The 26,842-nt window shown below is 41.3% G+C and overlaps 1 protein-coding gene across 2 annotated transcripts; it reads left to right on the forward strand.

Moving 5' to 3' along the window:
- Positions 1-1,360: 1,360 nt before the first annotated feature.
- MPHOSPH8 (M-phase phosphoprotein 8) lies at positions 1,361-26,463 on the forward strand (the record flags this gene model as incomplete). 2 transcript variants are annotated; one of them, XM_082755709.1, is made up of 14 exons in its annotated part: positions 1,361-1,618; positions 5,735-5,890; positions 6,830-7,681; positions 11,014-11,110; positions 12,205-12,456; positions 12,889-13,014; positions 13,101-13,189; positions 14,254-14,394; positions 14,846-14,932; positions 16,855-17,009; positions 20,826-20,980; positions 22,434-22,561; positions 23,313-23,396; positions 24,065-26,463. In XM_082755709.1, 14 exons carry the CDS (start codon positions 1,361-1,363, stop codon positions 24,104-24,106), a joined length of 2,622 nt encoding a protein of 873 aa, XP_082611835.1. In that variant the 3' UTR covers positions 24,107-26,463. The 2 variants fall into 2 exon arrangements, with proteins under 2 accessions (XP_082611835.1, XP_082611836.1); XM_082755710.1 differs by having other exon boundaries at positions 12,247-12,456.
- Between the last annotated feature and the right edge of the window lie 379 nt (positions 26,464-26,842).

The raw sequence follows: 26,842 nt of genomic DNA on the forward strand, positions 1-26,842 counted from the left end.
GAGGCAGGATTGAGTGTGTAGAGAACAGACTCTACACTTGTTTGTCCAACCATTGAAAATGTTCAGAAGCAGCAGATTCCTCAACCACTTCAGGTAGGGTGCTGCAGTGCAAACAGGACATGCTTCCTAGTATTTGCTGAGAGAAAGAAGCATTGTAAGGCATCGCTAAGGAAAACTGTGAAATCTCTTTTATAGATGTTTTCTTGAGAATTTAGCAAATACCTGCCAAGGTTGGAGCGTATTCCATTAATCCTGACTAAGTACAGGAGGTTGCCAAGAAGATATACTGAGAGCCTCGTGTTTCTGAGATGCTAGGAATCCTAATGTTCACGTAAGATACTGGCTCTTTTCAGTGAATAACACAAAGGAAAAGTGTTGTACTACATTTTCTATTTGATAAGAGCTCACATAATGGTTTCTTAAGAGCTAGGCAGACTCTTTAATTTAGAAAACTGAGCAGGTTCTTAATTTGTGAAGTCTTTGCATGGGCACTGGATGCGTAACTAGAGTTACCTCGGAAAGTGAGCACGTGCAAAACTATGAATAAAAGACTCGATTTGTACTTTCCTTTGCTACATTTATTTATTCAAATAGTTTGTTGCTTTCACAGTTGCAATGATACATCCCACGTGGGTATTTTTACAATGCAAGTATGCTTGCATGCAAAAGCCCTGAAGTTTCATCTGGGTGATGTGTATTCTTTAAGGAACTGCTTCCTGGGTAGTTTTGTTAACATACTGGCACTAGCACAGGCGGTTACAGTAAATAAGGCAAAAAGGTATGTAAAAGTAAATGTAAAAGGTATGTAAGGTAAATGAGGTGTGGCTTTCTTACATGTTTGTTTGTTTTTTTTTTCTCCTGTATGTTACCATAAAAAAATCGTGCTCACCTATAGGCAATAAGTTAATGTGCAAAATACTAAAAAATGTAAAGGGATTTCTTGTTTTTTCCTTATGAGAACCCCCCTTCCCCACCGGGACCTTGCCTTGAGGTGCCCACAGCCATCCTTTTGGCGCATTTCCCCCCAAACCCGTGGCTGCCTCCTGGTCCCCTCTCCACGCCTTTCCACGGACATGGGGCGAGCGGCGGGGGCTCTGGCCACCCGTAGCGCCATGGAGGTCCCTGTTGATCCCTGTTTGTCCCCGTGTGTCCCCCACTGTGTCCCCGTGTCCCCCCGTCCCGCCGGGGCCCCAACCCCGCTCCCTCCCCGCTTCAGCCCCGCGGGCGGCCCCCGCAGTCTGCCCAGCCCCTGCGTGCGTCACGGGCTGGCTGCATTCCGATTGGCTGCGGCGGCCCCGCCCCGCCCGGCGGTGGCTGTCGCAGCCGCTTTTCCCCGTTGTCGGTTGAAGCTCGCCCCAAAATGGCGGCGGCGGCGGCCGGCGGCGGGGCTGAGGCGGCGGCGGCCAGGCGGGAGGGGGCGGAGGAAGAGGAGGAGGAGGCGGCGGCGGCCGCGGCCGCTGAGGGGGGAGAGGGCAGCGGGCCGGGCGGCCGTGAGGCGGCGGCAGGAGGCGGCGGGGAGGCCGGAGGAGGCGGCGGGGAGAGCGAGGAGGATGAGGAGGAGGAGGACGAGGAGGACGTGTTCGAGGTGGAGAAGATCCTCGACGTGAAGAGCGAGGGGGTGAGTGCGCGGCGGGGCCGGGGCGCGGTGCCCGCCCTCCCCTCACGCAGCCTGCCCCGAGACGGGGTTTTCCTGAGGAGAACCCCTCGTGTGTGGGCGAGGAGCCTTCCCCGGCGGCGCTGCTACGTGAAACGCGGTCTGCGAGCGAGGGTTTCCCTCTCTTGCTGCTCCAGCTTTATAAAAAATAGCAAACCTGACTCCTTACTAACTTCTCTTTTTGTCTGCAGCGCTGAGGTGCGCCGTGCTGCTACGCCTGAGCTGCAGGAGTGCCTTGGTGTAAGGTGTTTGGGCAGGGGGGAGCATAATGGAGAAGGAACTTGGAGGTGGTTGCAGAGTGTATTTTAGTAGAAGTGACAGGAAAAAAATGCAGGGAGACCCCTCAAAATAGAGGGACCGCTTCCAGTTGAAATAACTAGCCCTAGAGATCTTCTGGTTCGGTTTAGGAAGGAATATCTTACCTTAAAAAGGTAAAAAGCAGGACTGGATTTTTGAAGTTCTTCCAAAATTTCTTGAACTTCTAAAGCAAAAACTAATAAATAAATAAATAAAATCACCAAAGATGGCCTCTTTTAAAGTGCTTTTTGTATCTGCAAATTGTGCATTCTGGCTAACTTACGTCTTCGGTTTCAGGCTTCAGTCAGGTATGCGATGGCACGGAAGGCGCCCTGCTTAGTCTGAAACGTGAGGGTTTTGGAGCCCTTAGGTCAGGGAAACTTGAGGTGAAGAATTGCTCACGTGTTCGTGGTGCTGTCACAAATAGGCAGTTTCATGGTGCAGAATCTTGATGGCTTAAGAGGTAATAGCTTTCAGAGGCTCCAGAGGTAATACAGCATTTCTAGTTCTGCCTGTATAAAGTGTCAATCAAAACAGTGTGTCTGGCTTGAAAGCAAGAGTACTTTTTCTGCAGTGATGGCAGTGAAAATCAGCATACTGGGGGAAAAGGAGGAACGTACTGTTCCACACGCTTCTAAAGAGCACCGGAATGCCTGGAGTACCCCCCTTAAACGTGTCAGTGGTGTCTGCTGGCTCTGGCAGCCCATTCTGCTGCAGGCCCTGAATGCTGGGTGCTGGAGGTTGCCAGGCTGGGTCAGAGCACTGAGCATTACCGTGTGCGTGTGCCTCACCCAGTGCGTGCTCGTTGTGGCCTCGTAGCATGGGCTGCAGTTGTGCCAGATCGCCTTTCTGTTGCTATTCAGTGGGGTGCCACGCTCCTGTGCTTCAGACGTGCTGGGCAAGGCAGGTAATTGCTCACACCTAGTCCTAACATCTGAAAGGAGTGGAAAAAAGCTGCGTGGAGCATTCAGTGGAGCATACAGCGTGTAGTCCGCTTCGGGACAGTGATTCCCAGGTAGGTTAGGAAGCCCAAGGAGATGTTGAACCAGCTGTTGATTTCGTGTGCTGTGTGTGCCCACATGGGAGAGCCCAGAGCATGGCACAGAGCAGCTCCTGTCACCTCTGGTCCCAGTGTTGCTGGGGCTGGTGGCAGCACAGCAGGGCAGCACTCTGGGCACAGGGTCGGGCTGGGCAGCTAGACTTGCTGGTAGATGAGACACTAACTTGTCCTACTTGAGGCAATTAGCAATAAAAATTTGGAAATGTTATATTTAGAAAGCCTTTTGGACCACACTGAAATTCTACTAAAATAATGGGTACTAAGGGAAACTGTGACATTTCCCTGTAGAAATGGGTAACATTAACTCTGTTCTTTAATGAGGTGGTGATAGGAGCTCTAACCTATCACTGGCTCTTGTGGAAGTTACAGTGGTGTAAAAATGTTTTGAAGTTTTCTGTTATTTATAAGTGACAGGAGAGAAATAGTGTAGAATAAATTAACTTCAGCAGGTAAGGGAAAGGCTGTGTATGCATCTTTAATATGATGCTCCATCTCCTGCCTTCACTTACGCTGCATTTTTTCTATTATTTGCCTTATGGTGGATGTAGTCGTTCAACAGATAGACCTACGTTTATGTAAGATTTTGTTTTATTCAGCTTTCTCAACTAATTAAGTAACTTCTGACTGCTTTTGTACCTGAGTTATGAGGTGTAATGGTGGCGGTAACGAGCTGAAGGAATGGAATAACCCTGTGCTGTGGGACAGGAGGGTGACAGGCTGTAGGAGAGCACCTGGGGGTCCCTGCAGGCAGGTAGGTTGAGCAAGAGTGAGCTGTTCCTGCAGCAAAGAAGGCCAGCAGCATGAAGAGAATCGAGGGTGATGCTTCCTCCTCTCTTAGCACTGCTGAGATGCCCCAGGAGTGCTGCGCCGAGCTCTGGGAGAGACATGGACACAGCAGAGTGAACCCCGCGAGGGTTGTGAAGGCAGCGTGGGGACCTGGAGCACAGGCCACGCAGGGCAGTCTGATGAGATACAAAGGAAAGATTTCTTTGCTTTGAGGGAGTGGGAGGAGTTCAGAGGTGTTATGAAATGTCCATCCATGGAGATCCTTAAAACTTGACAAATTTCTGAGCAGCCTGATCTAGCTGGAGCTGCTTTGAGCAGGGCATTGTGCTTGTTAGTTCCAGAGATCACTTACAACCAAAATTATGCCGGTGTTTGTAACAAGAATGTTATGAGTTGCTGCTTTCATGAGGAACCATGTTAGAAGAGAGGAAGAGACAGGTGAACATTAGGTTTAAAGCTAATTCCTGAATCAAGAGTATGGCTAAGCTAAATTATAAGAGGAAGTGTTATGTTAACGTATCTGAATATAGGCTTTTTCATTTATTTATTTGTCTGTGAAGCAAAATAAGGTTGTAAGCAGATTTGATTGCTGAAGTTTTATAGTTTTCAATATGTGCTGTATATATGAATACACTTCTTGAAAGGTCAGTGGTGCTCAGGCAAAAATAGAAAAATACAGAAATAAACATTTCTAATACAAAGTGTCAAATAGCAGTTCTTTTGAAACTTTTGTTCTCCAGGCTTAGTTAGCAGTGTAGGATCTTTGGGAGCATCATCAATCTGTTTATGAAAGAAAGAGATACTATTATTTCACCTCTCTGAAGGTGTTTTGGTTAGCAGCTTTGTGAACTTCTTTAGAAAATAAGTTTATAAAATAAGTTATATTGCCTTATACTCATTATTACCCTTTTAATGGAAAATGGACTTTCTTAAATTTGCTGCTGGTCTTTGTTATACAGGGGCTTAAAGAGAATGCAGATTTAATCAATGAAAGGAACCCCTTGATTTCATGGGATGTGACTCTGCTTTTTGGTTAAGCTCGGTGCACACAGCCCAGAGTTGCCACTTGTCTGACTATGGCAGCATTATGCTTGGACCAATAAGCCTTGTCTTGCAGCAAGAAAATGAGTCTGTATTGAGAAATATCAGGATTCAGGCTGCTTTGCTTAGGAGAAAGCAAGAGAGACTTGGGTGAAAAGCATCTTTTTCTTTTTTTTCTCCTTCCCTGAATGGTAAAAGACTTTCTAATCAAGTAGAAAAACTTGGAGACTATAAGTTGTGATACCATCCTCCAATGAAGTCAGATACTGTTGAAACAATTGGTCTAGGGCTGTCATAGCATCTTTTACCGATGTCTTTGTAACCAACTTTGGGATGTGCACAATCAGGTTTCATCTAGATTTGACTTGATCTCATTGAAAGATGCTTTTTTCCTGAGCAATTGTTACCATTTCGGTTTATCAAAAGTGACATTGCTTATAAATCTAACACGTTATCAATTCCAGTTAAGAACTGTGTGAATGGTGTTATTGCATTATAAATCTTTAGGCTTTAAATTAAGTTCTTCAGCGAAGAGCAGCAATTAAAACTTGTACAGAAGAAATATTAACTTAATTTTGTAACTGTCAGAAAATCAATTTCAGTAAAATGTCTGGGAACATATGTGCATTGAAACTGTGTTTCTGACAAAAATCAGGTAATACGAATACTTGGGTTAAAACCACTACAACTACTGAAACTTCACAACCTCTTCAATTCAGCATGTGATGCAGATAGGAATAATTCTAGGAATTCTTACCTCAGCATGAGGTTGAATTCCCATTATATTCATTTTCACATACACAAAATGATGCATCCACTGATTACCCACAAGAACTGAGTACATTGCATAGTGTTGTATTTTATTAAATGTTTGCTTGTTTTTTTTTTTCTTGCAGGGTAAAATTCTGTATAAAGTACGGTGGAAGGGATATACCTCTGATGATGATACCTGGGAACCAGAGGTGCATTTGGAAGACTGCAAGGAAGTGCTGCTTGAATTCAGAAAAAAAATAGTGGACAATAAGCCTAAACCTGTTAAAAAAGACGTGCAGGTGTGTTTCTCTTTCTGTTATCTTAAAATGAAGACAAATTCCCTACCTAGACTCTGTTAATGGAGGACACAAGAATGGAAGACATCTGGGATATGGAATTAAAAATATTCTCTTTGATCTAAAACTGTTTTGTTTCAGCAGAAACTGAACGTTGCTGCTGCTGTTTGGTTAAGGTTTTTTTTTTTGAATTGACAGGCTTGCTTGTAGAGTTGAAATTCATTAAAACTTTATTTCAATTTCTAATGAGACTATATAAATGATGTATCGTCATTGTGGTTTGCTTTTGACAACAAAACCAACCCCTTTGCCTGCCCACAGGCTTATTCTTGTCACTGAAGTTGGATGCTGCTTGTTTCACCCTACTGCTTTGTGTAGCAGATTAAATTAATGGTTAACAAGCAAAACCTTTTAGATAAGATAGGAATACAGAAAAAAAGAACTGCAAGAAGGCAGCATATGGCTTTTTTCTCTTTTTTTTCTTGTTCATTTTTGTTTAACTGTTTAGTCATTTTCAAAATCATGTATAGGAATCTGAAAGCTGCTATTTCTGAGAAACCTGTGGATAAATCTTACAAAATCAGGTTAATTGCTTTTGGTGTAAAAGGCTTGTGATTTAATTCTGTTCTGGAGTCTGACTGCTGGATCTCCAGTTGCCTTGGTTTCCTTGTTTATGTATTGATTCTCTTTCAGGCAGTTAGAAATATGATTTAGGTAAGTGAGCTAGAATTGTGTTTACAAATTTTACAATTTGGCAGAAAGGAATGTTATTTGTAATGTTTAAACAGCAATTGACTTTTCCAAAAAGCATCATCACTGCCATTTCTGGATGGCTTATGCTAAAGTGATACAGTTTAATGAGGAAATATATATATATATATATATATATATATATATATATATATATATATATTTTTTTATCTTTTCTGTCCTGCGTTTTAGAAACTCTCTTTAAATGATGATGTATTTGAAGCAGAATCTGACAGTGACCGGCAAAGTGAAACAAAAGATGATGTTTCACCAAAGAAGAAAAAGAAGAAGTCAAAAGATGGAGAGGATAGAAGCCCAGATGACCCGAAGAAGAAAAAGTCTAAGTCTGCAAAACTCAAAGAAAAACCCAGAACAGAATGTGAAAACTCCTCAGATATTGTGGTTTCAGATTCAAAACCAAAAAAAAGGACTTCAGAAACGAGGGAAGATTCAAAGGATCCTAAAAAACAAAAGAAAGAAGATAGTAAAGAAGTCAAGAAAAAGAAAGGAGAAGTTAAAGATGTAAAAGTAAAATCAAAAGAAGATTCTAAAGAAAATAAAAAATCACGGAAGGAGAAGCAAGATGTTCAGTTTGACTCAGAGTCAAGTACTTTAGATGATGCACTTTCTCAAGGAACTGATAATGAAACCTCAGACTTATATTCTGAAAATAAAGAGGAGAAACAAAAGGTGAAATGTGGAAAAGAGAGATTGGAACAAGAAATTGCTGAAAAAGATTCCATTGCTGACAGGCATCTGGATGGATCAGCAAGTAATGAAGATGATAGTGTTGAGGTTAAGGTTAAAAGAAAGAAGAAGAAAAATCTGAAATCTGAAGATTATAAAGACGAAGGTAGAAAAGTAGAAACTAAAGATAACTATTTAGAGAAGAAGAGCATGCACAAAAGGCAAAAAGGTCAAGAAAAAGTAAAAACCGTAGCTGCGGAGTTGGAGAAAGTGCCAGCTGCTCCTGCACCAGTGCAGAAAGGTTTGAAGTTGAGCACTGATGAAAGAGGAGGCAAGTCCACGGATTCAGCTGGGGAGGTAAGCAATGTTACAACATTAGGGTGGTGGGGGAGGAAGGGGTTAATCAAACACATTTGAGGTGGTTGAGGTACTTCAAAAGGCTACTGTTTATGATGGCAAAGAGAAAAATACGAATCAGAAGGTTAATGAGGTGAATAAAAAAGTCTCAGTGCCCAATCTGTAGGCCAGGCTGAAATATTTCTGGATTCTGAACACTGGAAAAACGGGGAACGCTGTAGGAGAGATGAGTGAGTGTCTTTAGGTGTGAAAATATGAATTTCTCCTTGATTTTTTGCGTACCTACTTAGGGCAAAATTTACTGTTCCAGAGACACGTGCTTTCGTTTTCAGCCTCTTGTTTCCCCTAGCCTCAACAGTAGGGCCTCAGTCTGACTTTTTTCTTCTTGCATAGTAATGCTTTCAGTCTTGTAGCAGCTATCCAACGCCGCACAATGAAGCACATTTTTGAGGTAAGACGAACACTTGATCTGTCTCAAAAGCCAGCCACTCAGTTGTGCTTTACATGCATTAGCACCTTCCGAAGAATCGGAATGCTGAAATTGCTTCAAAACCCAAGTCTCTGAGATAATTGTGCAGCTTGTCTTGTCTTGTTAGAATTCCTGTGCTGTGCACAGGAGATGCTGAGTTGCACGGCTTGGTGTCATGGTAACTGCCAATGCTCTACCTATTGTAACAAATGAACTAATCAAATACTAATAGAATATTTAATTTCTCTTATTTAATTCAATCAGGAAACCAGGGTGGTAAAAGCAAAAAAAAAAAAAAAAAAAAGTGTGTAGTGGGGGGAAAAAAAGCATTATTTCTAGAAAGTTTCTGAGAAAAAGCTACTTTTGGAGGATTTTTGTTCAGTTTCTTGAGGCTATTCTAATATAATTTGCAGTTCTTAAAAAATTGTTTGCCCAGAGATACCCCTTTCTGGTATGGCTGCAGCCAAAATCCCTTGATATTTAATAGATTTTATCCCACTCCTTCTAAGACCACAATTCCATGGTGGCAAGTGCCTTATTTCTGTAGATTCAGCTGTGGTCCTCTGCTTCAGACTGTTTTATGTATGGAGTAGGCCACCTTAAACATGATCAAGTTGATTTTGGATAGAGAATAGAAATATTACGTGGAATAATCTTGGAGCAGAGCTACACAAAGTACTATTTTTGCAGGAGCTTAGTGGTGAAAGCTCTTGTAAACAAGGTTAATAGCATCGAGGCATAGCTGTGTCAAACAGCTCTTTAAATAATCCTCTCTAGACTGTTAACTAACTGGAATGGCATGGCCCTGTAGTACTCCAAGTATGTTTGAGGCTACAGCATTCATAAGAGAGCAACATTGGTCGTGGTAATTGGATACATCTTTGGAATCCTGTTTTATTTACCAAAGCATAAAAATCCTGTCATGCTAAATATGAAGAAATAATTAGCAGGTGGAAGCCTGTGTTTTCTTTTTGCTTTTCAGCCAGCACTGTCAATAAAATGTCTGTATGTCTCTCGTGTGCTGAGGAATCATGGAAAACATGCTGCTTTTTGCTCTCTCTCTGGGACCTCAGACAATGTTTGCTGTCACTGGCTAGTTGTTCTCCAGAGCAACTGCGGACTCATTGCATGGGTGGGTTTGGTGGAGAGCTTTAGGGTTTTTTATGGCTTCACAAAGCTGTTGGCCCAATCAGATCATTCCTCTCGGATAAAATTGTCGCATCGTTCTCAGCTACCTGTCCGTGATTGTGCAGCTCTGATTACAGAACATTGTTGTGTCAATTTGTAGCACGATATTCTGTTTGAAGTCATTTTGTATGCTGAACCCTCCTTTCCTTTTGATTTACCTCTGAAAATAAATGCAGGGTGCATTGTGCATCTAATCAGTATTAGAAATCTGGAATAGAATTCAGGATAACTGATTATAACAGCCCTTGTGTTTAGCAAATACCTGGTAATGGTTTTGGTAAATCACTTGTCCCCTCCTACTTTGGGCATCTGCCTGGGACAACAGCTGCGTGTGCTGCCAGTTAATCATGTCTGTGATTAAAAGCTGGAGTTTTGTGGGGAAGGAGGGGGAGAAAAGGAGGGTTCAGTGCTACAGCTCTGCTAACACGTTATCGTATGCTAAATTAATTTATTTTAATTCTTTACCTTTCTAAGAAGTGGTAGCATTTAATGATGAATTCAGTCTGTAGTGCTTTGGTGGACTTATTCTGGTGGCAGTTTTTCAGAAAGCCTGTGCTATTCCATGTACCCAGTTAGTGTTGGGGCTGATAAAATACTCCTCCCTCCTCTAAAAATAACCTCCCTCCTACTCTATGGTTTGGAGGTTGCTGACTGAATGTAAAGAGAGGTTGGAGGAGAAGAAGAAAGGCAACCTTTGGGAGGAGGCAGTTGGTTTCTTATTTTTGATGCAGTTGGTTGTATCTCTCCATCTGCCATAATTTATCTGATACTGGTAAAGCTAAGCTCAATCTTCTGTGCGGATAGAATAGATTTTGGTGGATTTTTTTTTTGATTGTGCATTTTCCACAAATGACTATTGCTACATTGTTCTGTACGTGTAAAGTGGAAACCCTGAAACCTTCTGTATACAAATGTCAAGTTTTCTCAGTTATGGTCAAAGTCAGTTGTGTCATAACTGCTTTGAATATGGTGCTACGAAGGTCTTAAATACTTAGAAATGATTGCATTGTATTCAAGTTAAATATTGGAAACAAATGAGAGGTTCACAACTTCAAATTTCCTTCCTGCAAATAAGTGTTTTATGATCCCTAAAGTACTTTGAATGTTTGTGCCTCCTTGATCTGTAATTTCCTTATTTTTGGACCAAGGGATTTTAGTTGTTTTGTCCCAGTTTTAGTAGAGAGAATACTTCTAAAATTAAGAGACTTCTGGTTTCTACTTGCTCTGTATTCACAAGTGATTTACCAGCTAACGTTTAAGACTTAATGTTAAATAGAGAAAGTTTCGTGTTCCTTTTTTTTTTGTCTTTGCTTTATATATATACATGTGCATGTGTGAATATCTGTCTATCTCATTTTGATGAATTGTAAAGCACAAAAATTTTAAACATATGCTGGTTTTGGCATATGTAAGCACCTTGCATGACTGGGATGCTGCAAAAGTCAGAATTGAACTTCCTTAATTTAGAAATAACATCTTTTCTCTTACTGAAGAAGCCTTCACAGAGTAACTTCTGTCTCACCCATTTAATTCCTTTTCTTAGGAATGTCCACAAGCCTGCTATATACAGTTTTCAGTAGTAGTAATTGTAACATGAGATCACTGGAGTAGTGAAAGGAGATTTATTTCCCTTTTTCTCCCTACCACTTTAATTTTATCTTTTTCTTGATATTAGGAGAAAGAAATAAAGAAAACCGAAATAAAAGACAAATCTCTGAAAAAGGAGCCTGAAAAAGAAGAAAAAAGCAGAAAAGAACAGAAGGGCCTAAAAAGTAAGTGCTAATTGCTAAAAAGAGAAGGGGAAGACCCTTCTAGGCATTCTCTTCTGATAACTACAAGAGCAGATACAGTGTATTTCTGTAGCACATTTCAGAAACGCCATTTTTTGTTCTTATTTTAGGAAGCAAAAGCCTTTTATGGCTTTGTTAACGTATGCTTCATGAGAATGCTGTATGTGCTTTCATATATGAGGCGTGAAAGTGTCTATAAAAACATGAGAACCTTCTATACAAGTCAGGATTTTGCCCTTTTTCATTTAGTACTGTCAATTATGCTTCATAATCATGCTGTTAATAGCAGTCTTTTTGGATGAATTCATCCGATGGTTCTCTATTTCCAGAATTGTTTTGTTATCACTTGATATACACATTCTCTATTTTTAGAGTAACTTGGAGAGGTTCACTTCAGACAAACTTCCTACCTGGTGGTTTAGCCACATTGAGTTATTGTTCAATAACAGAACAGGTTGCTTTGAAATAGGAAGAAAAGTCTCTAGGTTGTGCTTCTGTTCTTTGCTGTTTAATAGAGTATTGATATTACCACTCTTGATCTCAGTAAAATTCTGGATGATTTTGTTCAGGATAAATTTCCTTGCTACTCTGACAAGGATAAACTGAGAGGAAAACAAAGTAGTCCACCTTTGGTCATTCTGAATAGGTATAGGAGGAGCTCTAGTACTTCAAATAGTTATTGCCAGAGGAACATTGTTCACTTAAAAGATAATAGATGCTTACAGTGCTCAAGAAAAGTGGTAACAGACTATTAATTACTGTTCCACATACAGCATGTGTCCTTTGTTTATCACAGGAACTGAACCATATTTTCAAAGTAATAATTTGTGCTTGATTCTAAACCAAATTTGTTAAAAAGGTGGTGGTACTATGTAGAAAGCAGCCGGAGCCCAGACTTCCAGGGTAGTTGGAGGTGAACTTGCTTTCCCTGATTTTGGCTTATACTTAAGCTTGCTGCTATGCTCCAGCAATGATTAAGTTTTCTGAATGGACTCTGGTCACTCACTTAAACTTTGTTATGTGATAGTCTTTAGTGGCTCAAGTAGTCACTCTTGGTAACTGTCTTAATATTCTAGGCTTTAAAGACATCAAAAGTGCATTTGAATTGTTTAATGTAGCTTCAGAAGAGAAAAATGACTATTCTGAGAATAACCGCAAACGAGAAGAATCTTCGCTAGAATGTAAATTCATAGAAGAATTAAAATCAAAGGACAGCAAGGTGTACAAGGAAAGGAGGAGCATAAGAGATGAAACAGAAACATGGAATTACATTGCTGCAGAAGGTGATCGAGAAGTAGTGGATGTGTGTCAAATGGAGGAGAACTCTGGTGAGCCGTAGAAGCAAATCTAGGAGAAAGCTGAGCACTTGCATTTAGTACTCTCCATTCCTGCTTGCATCTTTCAGTGCTCCAATTCTTGTTTCCCCTGCTGGCTATAATAATGTTTTCTTTTGAAAACTCATTGATAACTTCTCAGCTTATCAGTGTGTTCCCAGTGTATTCCTGCTATTGCTGTAACACCGCTCACCATCTCTGATCCCTTCAGCCTAATGCTGTAGAACAACTAAGAGATTTCTTTCAAGTGTCTGCTTGTAACGTGGCTGCTGTTGTTTGGAACCATTTCACACTGGCTTCCAGAGTGTTTGAATGAAAAGTAGCATGTTGTGCTGCTGATCATTGAAGCAGTGAATGATCTGGAAACAGATAAGTTACTAGTTACTTATTTTTTTGTTTTCTTCTGTGAAATCAAATATGTGATAGATGGCAAGCAACAAGTCCTGAGTTTGGGTATGGACATGCAGTTGGAATGGCTGACACTAGAAGACTTCCAGAAGCATCTCGATGGAGAAGATGAGAATCACGTCTCAACAGAACCAATATCCAGCAGTGAGTAGTTGCTGGGAGGAACGGATGTTTCTGATCTGGCATTTCAATGTGGAATATTCTATAGCTGCATTAACTTTATTTTCTAGCGCTCCTGAGGGATGCTGTCAAAAGCGGGGATTATATGACAGTGAAGATGGCACTTTCTTCAAGCGAGGAATATAATCTGGATCAAGAGGTAAATGCTCTGTAATAGAGCTGTTGAGGGGGGTGGGTGGGAAGTACAAATGTGGATTGTTTGAAAGGCTATGTCCTGCTAGTAGCAGATTTCTGTTTCACCCTGGAAAAAGCACAGTGGGAGAAAAGGGAGCACAGAATACAAGGTTTCAATATTTGTTCCCATTTCATCCAAAGAAAAAGTGAAGTTTCATAGAAACATCCTACTAGCTGGATTTGCAAAGGATTTGCCTACTGGATTTGAACTGAATAATAAACATAGAATTTTAAGTGGTATAAGGAATGATGATAGCTGGCAGATTAAGTGCCTGAAACATGTGAAATGTCTATACATGGAAAAAAAAGTCTTTTTTTGTTGTTCAGCAGACTGGGACAACTTCACCCCATGAATAATTTTTTTTGTCAGCTGTGTGCTTACTGGTTTTTCCTTCAGGGGTCTATTTTCCTGTTAAACAGTACTGCAACTCCGTTTTTGAGAATTAAAATCTCTGACATCAGGATTTTAACCAGTGACCTTGTGCACTCATGTAGAATTTTGAGGACTATGCATTATGCTAAAACTTCTGTAGTGTGGGAGAAAAGAAGGTGCCAAATGAACTCTTGAGGCAAGCCCATGGTTTTTGGATTGTAGTGTCTGATGGACAATGCAAGGAGTGGTGAGGAGACTGGCCGCCCACAGGAATCTCTTCGTATTTTTCCTCAGATAAAATCCAAAAGCTGTGTTGTGGTAGCAACTGGCTTAAGGCAATGTGAATTTTCTCCAGTGGTTCTCCTTTTTTTTCCACTGTCTTGCCGTCTTCCCCGCCATCACATACCTTGCTGCTTTTCATCCTGCCTCGTTCTGTTTTTCCTTCTTGTTCGGCTCGTTAGATTTATGAAGCGCCGAGTGTGAGGCCTGTGGGCGAGGGAAGTGGGAGGTGATAGTTTGTCAGCATCTGGCAGTCATCTATGTGTGAATTCTTCTGCTGGGGAGGAGAATCTCTGTGAAACCTGTTGATGCACTTGCAGTCTTTGTCTTGCGGCTTTGATTTATCTTCAAGTATTTGGCAACGATTGTTGTTGCAGGACTCGAGTGGAATGACCCTGGTGATGCTTGCTGCTGCTGGTGGGCACGATGACCTCCTGCGGGTCCTGATCAGGAAAGGAGCCAAAGTTAATGGCAGACAGAAAAATGGAACAACTGCGTTGATACATGCAGCTGAAAAGGTTGGCTTGTTTTCCATCGTATTTGCAGTTCTTGGCTCTTTTATGTACATGCAAAAGTGGGATCTGTTTTTTTCTGCCCCTTTAGTTGATCCACAAAAAGGGAGACCTTAAGCTCTTCCCAAACAAAGTCCAGCTTGATTAAAGTTAAAGGATGTTTCATGGTGCTCTCTTTTGTTCAAGTTGGTTTGTGAGCTTCCCAAGTACAGGAGATACAAGGCCAAAGGAAAGCTTGATTCCAGTTTCATGGTCAGTGCAGGCTTTTTTTCCCCCTTAAGTGATAACTAATACCAAGTTATGTAAAAAGTAAGAATTAAATGCCTATGGCTCTTTATTTGCCAGAGTCTTAAATGAGTTTTATGAGCAATGGGAGAGAACAACTGCAATTGTGACGTGCTTATATTTTGAAAATGAAAACTGAATATTTTATATTTACTTGTTTTGTGCTTTTAAGAATTTTCTTACAACGGTCGCTATTCTTCTGGAAGCTGGGGCCTATGTGAACATGCAGCAGAGCAGTGGTGAAACTGCTTTAATGAAGGTAAATTCAATATTTGTCCTGATGCAGTTTAACAATATTACTTGGGAAACTAATAGAGTATAGAAGACAAAAGTGCATTTGCAGAGTTGATTTAGGCAGGGGACATATACTGCATTTGAAATACAAACACTACTCATAGTTACTTGAGGCAGTGTTTTGATCCATTTTTTTTAAGGTATTATATCTAAACCATGGATCCAGATGTCATCAACCTAGTGTTAAATGTGGCTTCTCGTCTCTTCCACTGTTTGGGTCAAAGAAATGTGGACGTGGTCTTTAAACTGAGATAATCTGATTGTCAGCAGGGAGATCAAAAACTCCACAAAGGAGAATCTTTCACAGAATGTTGCTGTGAAATGTTGACTTCTGTCTTATAATCGCTGGCCAGAAATAAAGTAACTGGTTTACAGTCACCATCCCACGGCCTGTTCTGCACCTTTATTTCCTCCAATCACAAAGGAAATAATTTGTTTATGTATTTACTGTTGTTTTAATGGGAAAATTCTAAGACTCTTAAAACAGCCTGTGCTCCTCTTAATATTTTCTGGTTTGTATTGGATAATTCCGCTGAAGTTCCTCTTCCTGATAAACTTGCTCTGTTTTCATGGAGGCTGTTTACAGAAGAGATTACAAGAGGTTTTCTGTGCAAGACAACGTCATATTGTTTCTGTTTTAACCTCTGCAAGGCTCAGAGAGTTCGTATCTTCTGTAAAGAAAGTGGTGACACATTTGTGGTTTCCTCAGTCACTTACATCCAAAATCTCTTTGCAGTTTGTCTACCTCCATGAATCTCAGTTTCGAGCTTCATATTTCTTCAGCAATATTTTTGTTTGATACACAGCTGTGCATACTTCCTAATTGGCATCCTACAGTGACTTATTCCCTGTATTTATTTGCTGTGCAGATATGAAGAGTTGGGTCTTAATTTCCTGTAACTTACTGAAACAAGTTTAGCCATGTGTGGATAAACATACCGATGTGTTTATCAAGTCACTCTTTCTTAACCTGAGGAGCTGGATCTTACTTCTGAAAGCGGGGGGAGGGAAGTCTTGGCAGTTCATTTTTCTCAGAGGTGATACGTGATTTTTGTGGTGTTGTAGGGTTCTTGTTTGTTTGGGTTTTTTTTGGGAGGGGGGAAGGGTGTATTGGTTTTGTTTATTTATGGAAGATTAGGGATTGAAAGTGGATATGAAAGTTCAGGCCTTAAACAAATTTCAGATGTTCATTTCTGAAAGGCCTCGTGAGGATAGAAATTTATATCTCTTGTGCCTTTCCCTAATTCTGAGTGAGATGTTTGAAAACAAGCTGCCAAGAGTAAGTTTGCGTCCTTCAAAGTAGGGCTTTATTTAGCTTTTCCTGTACCTTTGTCCAGTCTTCAGTTGAGATGCCCTGAAATTAAATTCTTGCTGGATGTAATGTTGATCAGGCTTGGACACTTACACAGTTGAAATAGTATCTGTATAAAATGGCTAAATAATTTGGGGGAAATTCCACTCGTTTACTGGAAATCTGAAGTAATGGACGTTTAGGAGTGTTAGATCAGTCATCCTGAATGCTTCTGCAGAAGCCTGTTTGTTCAGGCGTGGAGGCAGTTTACAGTAACTGTCCTTGAGCAGCTTAAATCTTGTCATAGAACTTCTTTTTGTCTTTTTAGTAATCCTTTTGGCAACCCTGAGTGTTGCTACTTCTGTGGGATCAGCTGCATAGTATTGCCTGGGTAAAGGTGAAGTATTTACATGTATGTGGCATGATCCTGAGTTAGCAGGATTTGTGCTAGCATTCCCTGGATGCCTACTTAAACTTGTTTTCTGAATTGTAACTAAATTTGGATTTTAATTTGTTTCTGCAGTGCTGCTTTCTTTGGTGTTTCGCTGTTCTAATGGGATTTTGTTGTTGCCCATCCTTTCCTTCTCTCTGCACAGGCGTGTAAAAGAGGGAATTCTGACATAGTGCGGCTTATGATCGAGAGTGGAGCAGACTGCAATATTTTGTCAAAGCATCAGAACAGCGCACTTCATTTTGCTAAGCAGTGCAATAACATACTGGTATACGAGCAGCTCAAGAGTCATTTGGAAACGTGAGTAAACTGTACTTTGAAGTTTGTTCTGTCAAAGCTGGAAACACTGGGCCTGTCATAATTTGAAGTCATGGGGAAGAGAAAGAGTTCTGGAAAGAAAGCATCTGCTTTGGGCACAAAGCTAACTGATAAATCATGTGAAATGCAAACTGTGTGAGCTAACAATTGCAGGAAGTTACTTAAACACCGAGTAAAAAGGTGGGGAGGGGAAAAAGGGAATTAGTAGAAGTGAAAGATTCCTCAGAGTAGAAAGAAAGTAATCAGAAAAAATCTAAGTATTGGACAGTTGAATGTGAAATCTTATTAGGGCATGGAAGGTAAATCATTAATTTTTTTTTTTTAAAAAAGCAGTCTTTTGTGGGGGGAGGGAGGAGGGGTAGAAGACAAAAAATCCCTGCAGATAGGAAATAATGAGGGTGTTGCTGAGCCTTAAGAGTCAGTTGTGAGCGGTGAGTTCAAGAACTCTGTGCTGGAGAGGTAGGTACAGCTAATGTTCCAGTAAATGATGGAAATGCAAACATTTATCATGCGACAGAATGGCCAAAGAGCAGTGCAGTGTATGTGGTGTGTGGTGAAATACTCAGAACGGATTAACAGTGATACAAAGTAGGGACAAGAATAAAAGTGGAGAGAAAGAGTAAGCTCTTCGAATGCCAGTTTGGAAGAACCACTAGCTAACTGATAGCATATCAGAGCAGAAGTTCTTAACCTACCATCTCCAAACTTGAGTGACCTTTAGAGAAGGTCTCAGCTTCTGCAGCAGGTGAAGTATTGCCATGAGTGCCTGAGGAGTGCCAGAGGAGTGCTGTCTCAGTGCAGGTCTTTTTGTTTTATGATGACTTTCTTTCTTTGTGGTTTTTATGTATAATTCAAGAAGACCAACGTATCAGGTGCCTTGTAGTCATTCTCTTCTTTTTTAGTCCACAGAAAACTGTTTCCATCTCTGGTCTTGTTTCCCATCAACTAACTTCTTAAATCTATTTTGACAGAAACTGCCTCTTAAATGTCACTGCTGCTTGCTGTAGTACTGCTAATGCTCTTATTCTGTTATGAAGCTAGTAGTAGTCTTTCCTTTATAACCTTATAAATGCTCCATTTAAGAACACCAAGTCTAAAAAATTAATATTAAGCAAATATAAGCAAATGCTCCCATACAATCGTTGTGCTGGTGTTCACAATGGAGATTACAGAACCCTTCTGTAAGGCAGAGAAATTTGTGGATTCTTTTGTAAAAAGTCAGTAGAAGACATTTTATTGCAAACCAATAAAACCTGAGTATATTTCCAAGGCTAGGGGATATTTGCCCGTGATGTCTAAAGGAACTCAGTTATGAAGTTAGTTTGGTTGAGGCTGGCAGGGCCCCTGGAGGCCCCTGGTTCCCCCCTGCCCAGGCAGGGACACCCAGAGCAGGCTGCCCAGGCCCACGTCCAGGCGGCTTTTGGAGCTCCTCAAGGAGGAGACCCCACAGCCTCTCTGGGCAGCCTGCGCCAGGGCTCCATCACCCGCCCAGCACAGCAGTGCTGCCTGGTGCTCAGAGGGAGCCTCCTGGGTGCCCGGCTGTGCCCATGGCCTCCTGTCCTGGCACTGGGCACCACTGAGCAGAGCCTGGCTCCGGCCTCTCTGCACCCTCCCGTCAGGGATTTAGGGACATGGATGAGATCCCCCTGAGCCTCCTCTTCTCCAGGCTGAGCAGCCCCAGCTCTCCCAGCCTCTGCTCACAGCTCCAGAGCCTCCATCGTCCTGGTGGCCCTGCCTTGGGCTCTCTCCAGGTCCCTCTGGTACTGGGGAGCCCAGAACTGGACCCAGCACTCCAGGTGTGGCCCCACCAGTGCTGAGAAGGGAAGGACTGGACCATGGGCACTGGTCTCCAGCTAAACTTCCCGACGCTGTCTTTTTGCTGCAGTAACTTGTTCAAATCCGGCTTGATACTGGAGGGGGTGAAGCAGTATTGTGGCACCAGTATTTTTAATGCACCATAGTTTGTCTGAGGTATTGTAGATCACTGCATTTAACTTAATTAAGTGTTAAAAGTATAAAAACTAATAATAAAATTTCAAACATAAAAAAATTAAGTGAGCAAGGGCGGGTGAAGTAGATAAATTCTCAAGAGTTAGCTTTTTGAATGCAACAGCAAACACACAGACAAATGTGATCTGGCACGTGCCGTTCAGTATATTGAATCTTTCTTTCATTCACTGCTTGATTCCTTTCCAGACTGTTTTATATTTAAAATCTGCCATCTTCAGGTTTGGCCATGCTGGATGATCTGTTTTGTAAGATCTTGAACATATAATTTTGCCAGTGAAAAGGCAGGTGAAATGAAGTACTGGTAAATGCAAAGTGATGTCTGTGGGGTTTCGCTGTAATAATGTGAATTACAGAGAGTAAAACAGCTCTTGTGAATTGAGAGGGCTTCTGCACTCACCATAATTACCTGAAAATACCAGCTCAGTGCTGCCTTTAAATCAAAAAGGAAGGTAATACAGTAGTAGTGAAGCTGAAAATAAAATCTAAATCCATGTTGCCTGAAGGTCTTAAATAGTGTGTCCCATTCCCTTCACCTCTTTTCAAAAACAGATGAAGCAAAAAAGGTGAAGTAGAAATGGTCAGAGAGACAGAGCAGAAGCAGCTCCCCCTGGGGCAGTTTGAAAGCTCAAAATTTCATTTTTTCAGTTGTCAGGGGAAAAAAAAACAGGCAGGTTCTAGAGGCTGTCCATTTAAATGATTAATAAGTGGGAAACGGAGGAGTATTTTTGTGCAGGAAAGCTGAATTACGGATTTCATTGCAAAATGCTCTGGTCACGATTGCATGGGAATTAAGAAGGGATTAAGCGGATCTGCGGAGAGGTGCAGTTTGGTTTTGGATGCCTCTAAATGGGATTGCTGGAAACTAGGGCAGCGTACCTCAAAGACTGCTGTTCAATCTCCCTTATTTATATAGCTCTGGAAACTGGGCTAGGTGAGCTTCTGGGCTTGCTTTGGTATGGCAGTTCTGGTGGTTTCTTTCCAGTGAAAAACCTCAGGTTTTTAGGCTCTGTGGGTGATAATCTCAGGCTGGCGTGGAGGGGAGCTGTGCTTTGAGTCATGGCTCGGAAAGCTGCAAAGCAGAGAGTCGGGACCTTTGCCTTGCAGAGGCATTTAAACCTCATTTATGTCAAAACAGCTTTCCAAAGAGGATTACTTGATAGCTGGCTTGTCAGAGTGCCAAATACCATAGGTTAATGGGGTCTCTCTGTTGAAGGACAGCCTGCATGCTTAATTTAGCAGCCCCTGCCCTTCCCAAGTACCCATTTTATTTATTGCCTGGGGGCTATTTAATTGCTGTTTTTTCCATGGCGTTTTAATAGAGCTGGGAATAATTGGGAATTGCATTCCTCTAACAGTATGACCAATAAAATTATAGAGTGTCTGATTTACCTGGTGTTGTACTTGCAGTCCGTGGGTCAGCCGTGCTAGGGAAGCAGTCCCTGTTCAGTCAACTGGTACGTGCCTGATGTTTCAGCAACATCTTCCTACATGAAGAAGCATGTGGCTGGTGAGAGTTCATGGTACCTGCTGCAGTGGACTTGTCCACAAAAATAGACAGCAGAGACCTGATGGATGGATTTCACAAACAGATCTCTTGATAAAATGTTCAATTCCCACAATATTGGGACCTGGGGTTCATCTACATGTAAACGTTAGTAATGAAGCCCTGAAAATTGGGAATTCAGAAAGGTGATCTAAAATCCTGTTTTGTGTCGGCTCTGATCAAGTCTGCGTCTGGTAAGGTAATTTACTGCGTGATGTACAGGCCTCACTTCTTCGCTCTTCCAGGCTCTCAAGAGTAGCAGAAGATACCATCAGGGACTATTTTGAAGCTCGTCTTGCTTTACTGGAGCCAGTCTTCCCAATTGCGTGTCATCGGCTCTGCGAAGGGCCAGACTTCTCTACGGACTTTAACTATAAACCCCCACAAAATGTCCCAGAAGGTAGGGATTTTGTTGTGTTTCCTACTTTCTGTTTTTTAAAAAGTAAAATAGCGCATTGAGAAGCTGCCCTTTAAGGATGTCTTAAGTATCTGCTAGGTGAAATTGTTTTTGTCACCTATTATAATAGAGTGCATTACGTTGGGGATGTTCTTTATACTCAGATTAAGGAATGTGGAAGTTGAAAGAAGGAAGCCCTGCTTTAGGGAGAGGAGGAACATGTTTTAATGCATTGTGGGTGGGTTTTTTGTATATGTGTTGGTGGTTTGGGTTTGGGGGTTTTTGGTTTGGCTTTTTTTTTTGTGGGTGGTTTTGGTTGGTTTTTTTTGGGTCACCACATAGCTTATGCAACACATGAATTGAAGGAAGAGGTTGCCTATGTGACAGGTTTATCTTAGGACAAATAATAATTAGAAATATTAATCTAAGAGAGTACTTTAATATTTAGACATCTTAACGTAGAAGTACTTTGAGAATCTAGTAGTGGATCACCTTGTTTTGTATACAGTGCCTAACACACTGGTATCTTGGTGTGCAGTCATGACACTATTGTGACCCAAACCCAACTTAGAAAGGCTGTAAATAAAAGAAGCCGGTGTCAACCAACTCTGTTTTGCCTCTGAGCCCCTTTGACAAGCTGAAGATCAAATTCCCAAGATACTTAGGAATACTTCTTCATTCTGTCGGGAATCCAGAGAACAAACTCTGCTCTTTTTAGCTGAGTCATTTTTTCTTGCCTTTTGAGTGTATCAGGGAAATACCTTCTGATGCTGATAGTTTGGTTTTTTTTGTGTGTGTGTTTTGTTGTTTTGTGTTTTTTTTTTTTTTTTTTTTTTTTCAAAATAATACATTGATGTGATTGAAATACTACTAAAACTAGGATTGTGAGTGGTTATGTCTATCCAATTTTTATTTGTTTGGTTAAAATATATCCCATTTTTTGATGCAATATGCTTTGTAGAATTAGGAAACATTATACATTATTACAATGAGGCATTTGGGGGTATTGAAGACAGTTGCTTATGAATTTCAGTGCAGTTCTTAAAAATCTGTAGTTAATTGAGCTCAGTTGTCCTTACCAAGAAAAAAGACAGCCCAAGCTACATTAAATTCCCTGACACTTTAGATAATTCTAAAAACACAGAAGTGAACTGTACCTGAGGATTACTGGATCCATTTTGTTTTCCTTTGTAATAGCCACGTGCAGTTAGTCCTCCTGCCAAAAGACCTTGGCTTTGTGACCTGCTCAGTTGTTCTGTGTTTAGGTTGTGCTAGGGAGATCAGATTTTGCATATTTGCTTTTTTTTCATATTGCTTCAGTGCTCCGTTGGAGTTTAATATTTATACAAATGGTAGAGGTGCCTAACTGTTCGTATCCAAAAGTTCAATGTATGTGGTTGTTCTAAATAATGGCTCTTGTTTCAGCCTTATGTGACTGAGTTGCCTTCCCTTTTAGGATCTGGAATCCTTCTCTTCGTTTTCCATTCAAATTTCTTTGGTAAAGAAGTCATTGCTCGGCTCTGTGGACCATGCAGTGTACAAGCTGTGGTTTTAAACGACAAATTCCAGCTCCCTGTATTTTTGGTAAGTCACCATATAACTGACTGTAAAATTGCTCTGTAAAGTCTGTGGAACAGCCTGGGAAATTTTAGAGCCTTAATTTGGATTTCAAGTGTTACGATGCAGGTGTGGTGGTGGTGGTGGCTGGTGATGTTGGTGTGTGTTTTTTTTGTTGTTGCTGTTTACTTATTTTTTAATTTTTGAAATGAATTTTCTGGTGTGTGTGTAAAGAACTGCCAACCCCGTAATATTAGATTCCTTAAAAAGTTATGACTTAAAAGCCAGGGGCATGGCTGTGGGCAGCCTGCTCTGGGTGTCCCTGCTTGAGCAGGGCTCAGACCAGGTGGACCCAGAGGTGCCGCCAACCTCAGCTGCCCTGTGACACTGTGACCTCAGGACTGAGGGCTTGAGCAGGGTGGCGACAACTCTGAATCTGAAGGTGCTTCCCTTCCCAAATTCCCCTGGCCTCTCCAATTTTTCACCCGAGTCTGTTATTAAATATAACTGTTTTGCCTTGTTTTAATGAACTCCCTCATATTTCTACCAATTAATTTAAATTTCTTGGTGTTTTTTTTTTTCCTGTTAAACGCATCACTGTGCACTGTTTTTTTTTCCCTGCAATTATGACAAAGGTTATTTGCAGCATGTGCAACTTTAAAACAAAGAAACAGACACACACCCCCTAGTTTAAATGTCATGTTCTGTTATTTCAATTCTCTCCGCACTTTTAACCATATCCTGCCACTAATTTTGGTGATTTTCTTTTTCCTTTTAGGATAGTCACTTTATTTATTCCTTCAGCCCTACTGCAGGCCTTAACAAGCTTTTTATACGGTTAGCAGAAGCTCCTACTGCCAAGGTACCAATTGCTCTCAAATACTGTGCTGTACAACAAGTTAACTCTTCTGTAGTCTGAGTGCTTCTGGTTGTGTGTTGCAAATGTAAAACCAAGGATTCCCCACTGTCTTCTCAACCCACTTCTTATCAGGAACTTGTGCGCTGGGATAAACTAATGGTACAGCCAAAATTTTTCTACATCTGTACTGTGAATTTAATGACAACTACAGGGAGTTGTCATCTGCATACAGGTGTTTGTTGTGTGCCTTTAGAGTTTGGAAGCATTCACCCCAATATGCAGTGTGCTGTTAAACAGCCTGTGGTGTCCTTTGTGTGTGCTTCCAGGTGGTTTGGGCAGTCGTCCCACTGCACGTTGCAAGAGGAGTTACAGATCCTGTGTAGTGGGGCTTTTTATGGAAGATGGACCAGTAAATTTTCTAGATCTTCATACCTAAGACTTAGATTGTTAAATATTTTATTGTGCTCTTCAATTTTTTAATCCATTATGAATAAGCATGTTCGTATGAAAGCGTGTGTGCATGTCTAGTTCATACTTTTCCTTTTTTTCCTCTTCTGCTCATGACTGAGCAATCTCATACATGCCTTTCCTCATGCTGTTACATTAGCAGAAGCGTTCAGTACAGCTTCACGTGAACAAGCTGTGTATGAATCCTTTGCTTGCTTTTCCAGGTAAAGCTGCTAATAGGAGCGTACAGAGTGCAGTTGCAGTGACCTCACAGTTGCAGACGTGTTGAGTGGACCGACACTTTTGGAAATACTTCTGATTCCTCTGCTCAGAGACTGACAAAGCAGTTTGGAACTTTTTGGCACCACACCCTTAGGACTAAGCTCCCATCTCACTGGCGTTTGTTGGCATTCATATAGGAAAGGATGTGTTGGAGAGCAGCTGCGTGTGCTACACTGGTTGGGACAGGGTTGTCAGCATTTTTTTTACCTTGTACAGATGTAGATGTAAGTATTTGTGCCAATACACACAATTCTGTTTTTCTTTAACTTGTGGAGTCCAGACTGCGTATTTCAGCTTTTCCACAATGTGGAATGGTGCATATGAGAACTATTTAAGGTAACTAAGTAAAATGTTTTTTAATAGAAGGATCTTTTCCATTTGTAAACTACAGTTTTCTACTTACTCTAACTGTAATGTTTCTATGTAAAATGCAGAACTGATGTATTAGAGCCATGGGTAGAAGTTACACTTTAAAGTTACTGCATTAGACTTAACCTCAAATCGCTAGGGGCTGCGTTCTGGTTTGAACCTCTTCCTTATGTTGCTTCCTGATGATAAAGCAGGTGTGCTGAGAGGGATTCCCTTCGGACACACAGTTAAGTCCATGTGCAGGTATGAAGACAGGCATCCAAATAGGCCCAGTTTGCAGAGGGCTGCGGTCAGATGCCTCCTTAGGTCAGTGCTTGAAAACTAATTTTGTATTAGAGAAGCAACTGATAGTTTTACAGGCATCTTAACTGGGGAGTTTTTAGTTAAGTGGCATATGGGAAAACAAAAGCTGCAAACAGCAAACCAGAAAACTCATTAACCTACCTTCAGTGTGCAGGCAGTGCTTTTTGTAGACGAGAAGGTACAGAGGGCTTCAGGTGTTCTCAGCCTGGTGAGAACACACATTGCCCTCTAGTTCAGAAGTTCAGTTCCTGAGTGCAAAGAGCTGCTATCTTTTTTTTTTTTTAAATGCCTCATTTTATCCGATGACAGCAGTTCTGTGGTGGTTCTGTGCTATACTATACAAATCTAACGCTTCTGCATGAGGTACAGAGCATTTTTCTTTGTAAATTAAACATCTTGGAAAGTAAAGGGGGAAAAAAAACGGAGAAAAAAAACAGATTGTGCCTTTGCTGTTCTGGTTGCCACAGGTAGTTTACATGCCACTATGTGCCTATACTGCTCACAAAACTATTGTGGATAAATTCTTTAATGTATTTGAGTGCTCACCATCAAAATGGTGCAGATGTATCCTTTTAAGAACTGTGACTTTGTATGAAAAAGTTCAGTTAGCCAGGTTTTAATTTTTGGTTCTTGAAAGTTTAAAACTTTCATAATGAGAGATGCCAAATTATCGTAACGAAGCACACTATTTCAATTTTGTGGAATGTCACATTAAGCTCTATGAAACTAGAACAGCAGCACGACGTACTCGCTTCTGTTTGGATTTAAAATAGTCTTTTTGCAAACAGTATTGATGAGATGTTAACAGGTCTGGGTTTTGAACAGACGTGTTACCTCCGCCTCTGAGACACGTGAGATACCTCATTTTGCTAAGTTTCGACGCCTGAGATGCACAAAAAGCGCTGGCTGAGAATCAGGTTTGTCCCTACCAGCACTTGGGAATTTTGTGTAGCTGCGTTTCTTCTTCGTCACTATTAACGAACTTTTAAGCATATTATGAAATAATCCTGGAAGATTAATAAGGGTAGGGTATGTTCTGAAGTGTTTCCTTACATTGGAGTGATCTCTGTCATGTACGTGGCTACCATTTCCTCACTATCCCTCCATTGTACGCTTCAGAGTATGGTGCATGCGTGGTGACTGCTGTACAGCACACCTCGGTGGTAAACGTTGGAGCTGTTCAAGGACTGTGCGAAGACGGGGACAAAGGGTTTGTGAACAAATGTCCATATAATATTTAGATGCTATTTAGAACCTGTTGTACGGTCTAACCTAAAAATGTCTAGTACTGCTCCAAGAGTTGGCATAGCAAATAGTTGTCAAAGGTGGTGTTGGGGGGGGATTTTTTTTGTGTTTTTTTTTTTCCTCCCTTCCCTTGAGGTGTTTGGGAGGGAGGGAGGAGTTCTGCAGGACTGGGGAATAAAACCTGAGTTCATAAAGCTCTTATTGAGGGATGGATTTTGCAGCCATCTCTTTTGGTTGGGGATATAAAATTTAGATCCCTATTTAAGATGTGTAAAAGGTGTATGAAAAGATGTTTAAAGCTGTTACTTGTCTGACTTTACTACATTGTTTTTATCCAACTGCTAAGTAAAAGGTTTTGGTGGACAAAGGAGAAAGAGAAGGTAGCTATAATAAAAATCACTTCTGTAGACACTGTGCAGAAATACTTCTGAAGTATTTGTGTGGTTTTTCTTGCTGCTATCAATCAGCAAGGCTGAGCAGCTGGCCTTACGATGAATGGCAGTGGCAATTGTCCTGATGGCTTGGATTTGTCATATTTCACTGCTGCAACAGCAGCGCTTGTGGTCCTGACGTCTCTCACAGGTACTGGAGGCTGGTGGGTGACAGAGGTGGCTTCCTCACAGCTCATCTGAGCTTTCTGCATCCATGTTGTGAAAGGGAGATGTTGTAGAATGATGAAGTGATGAAGGCGCTGGAGCATCTCTGCTGTGAGGAGAGGCTGGGAGAGCTGGGGCTGCTCAGCCTGGAGAAGAGGAGGCTCAGGGGGATCTCATCCGTGTCCCTAAATCCCTGACGGGAGGGTG

The sequence above is a fragment of the Aythya marila genome (genome assembly GCF_965140915.1).
Source record: "Aythya marila genome assembly, chromosome: 1".
Lineage (NCBI taxonomy): Eukaryota > Metazoa > Chordata > Aves > Anseriformes > Anatidae > Aythya > Aythya marila.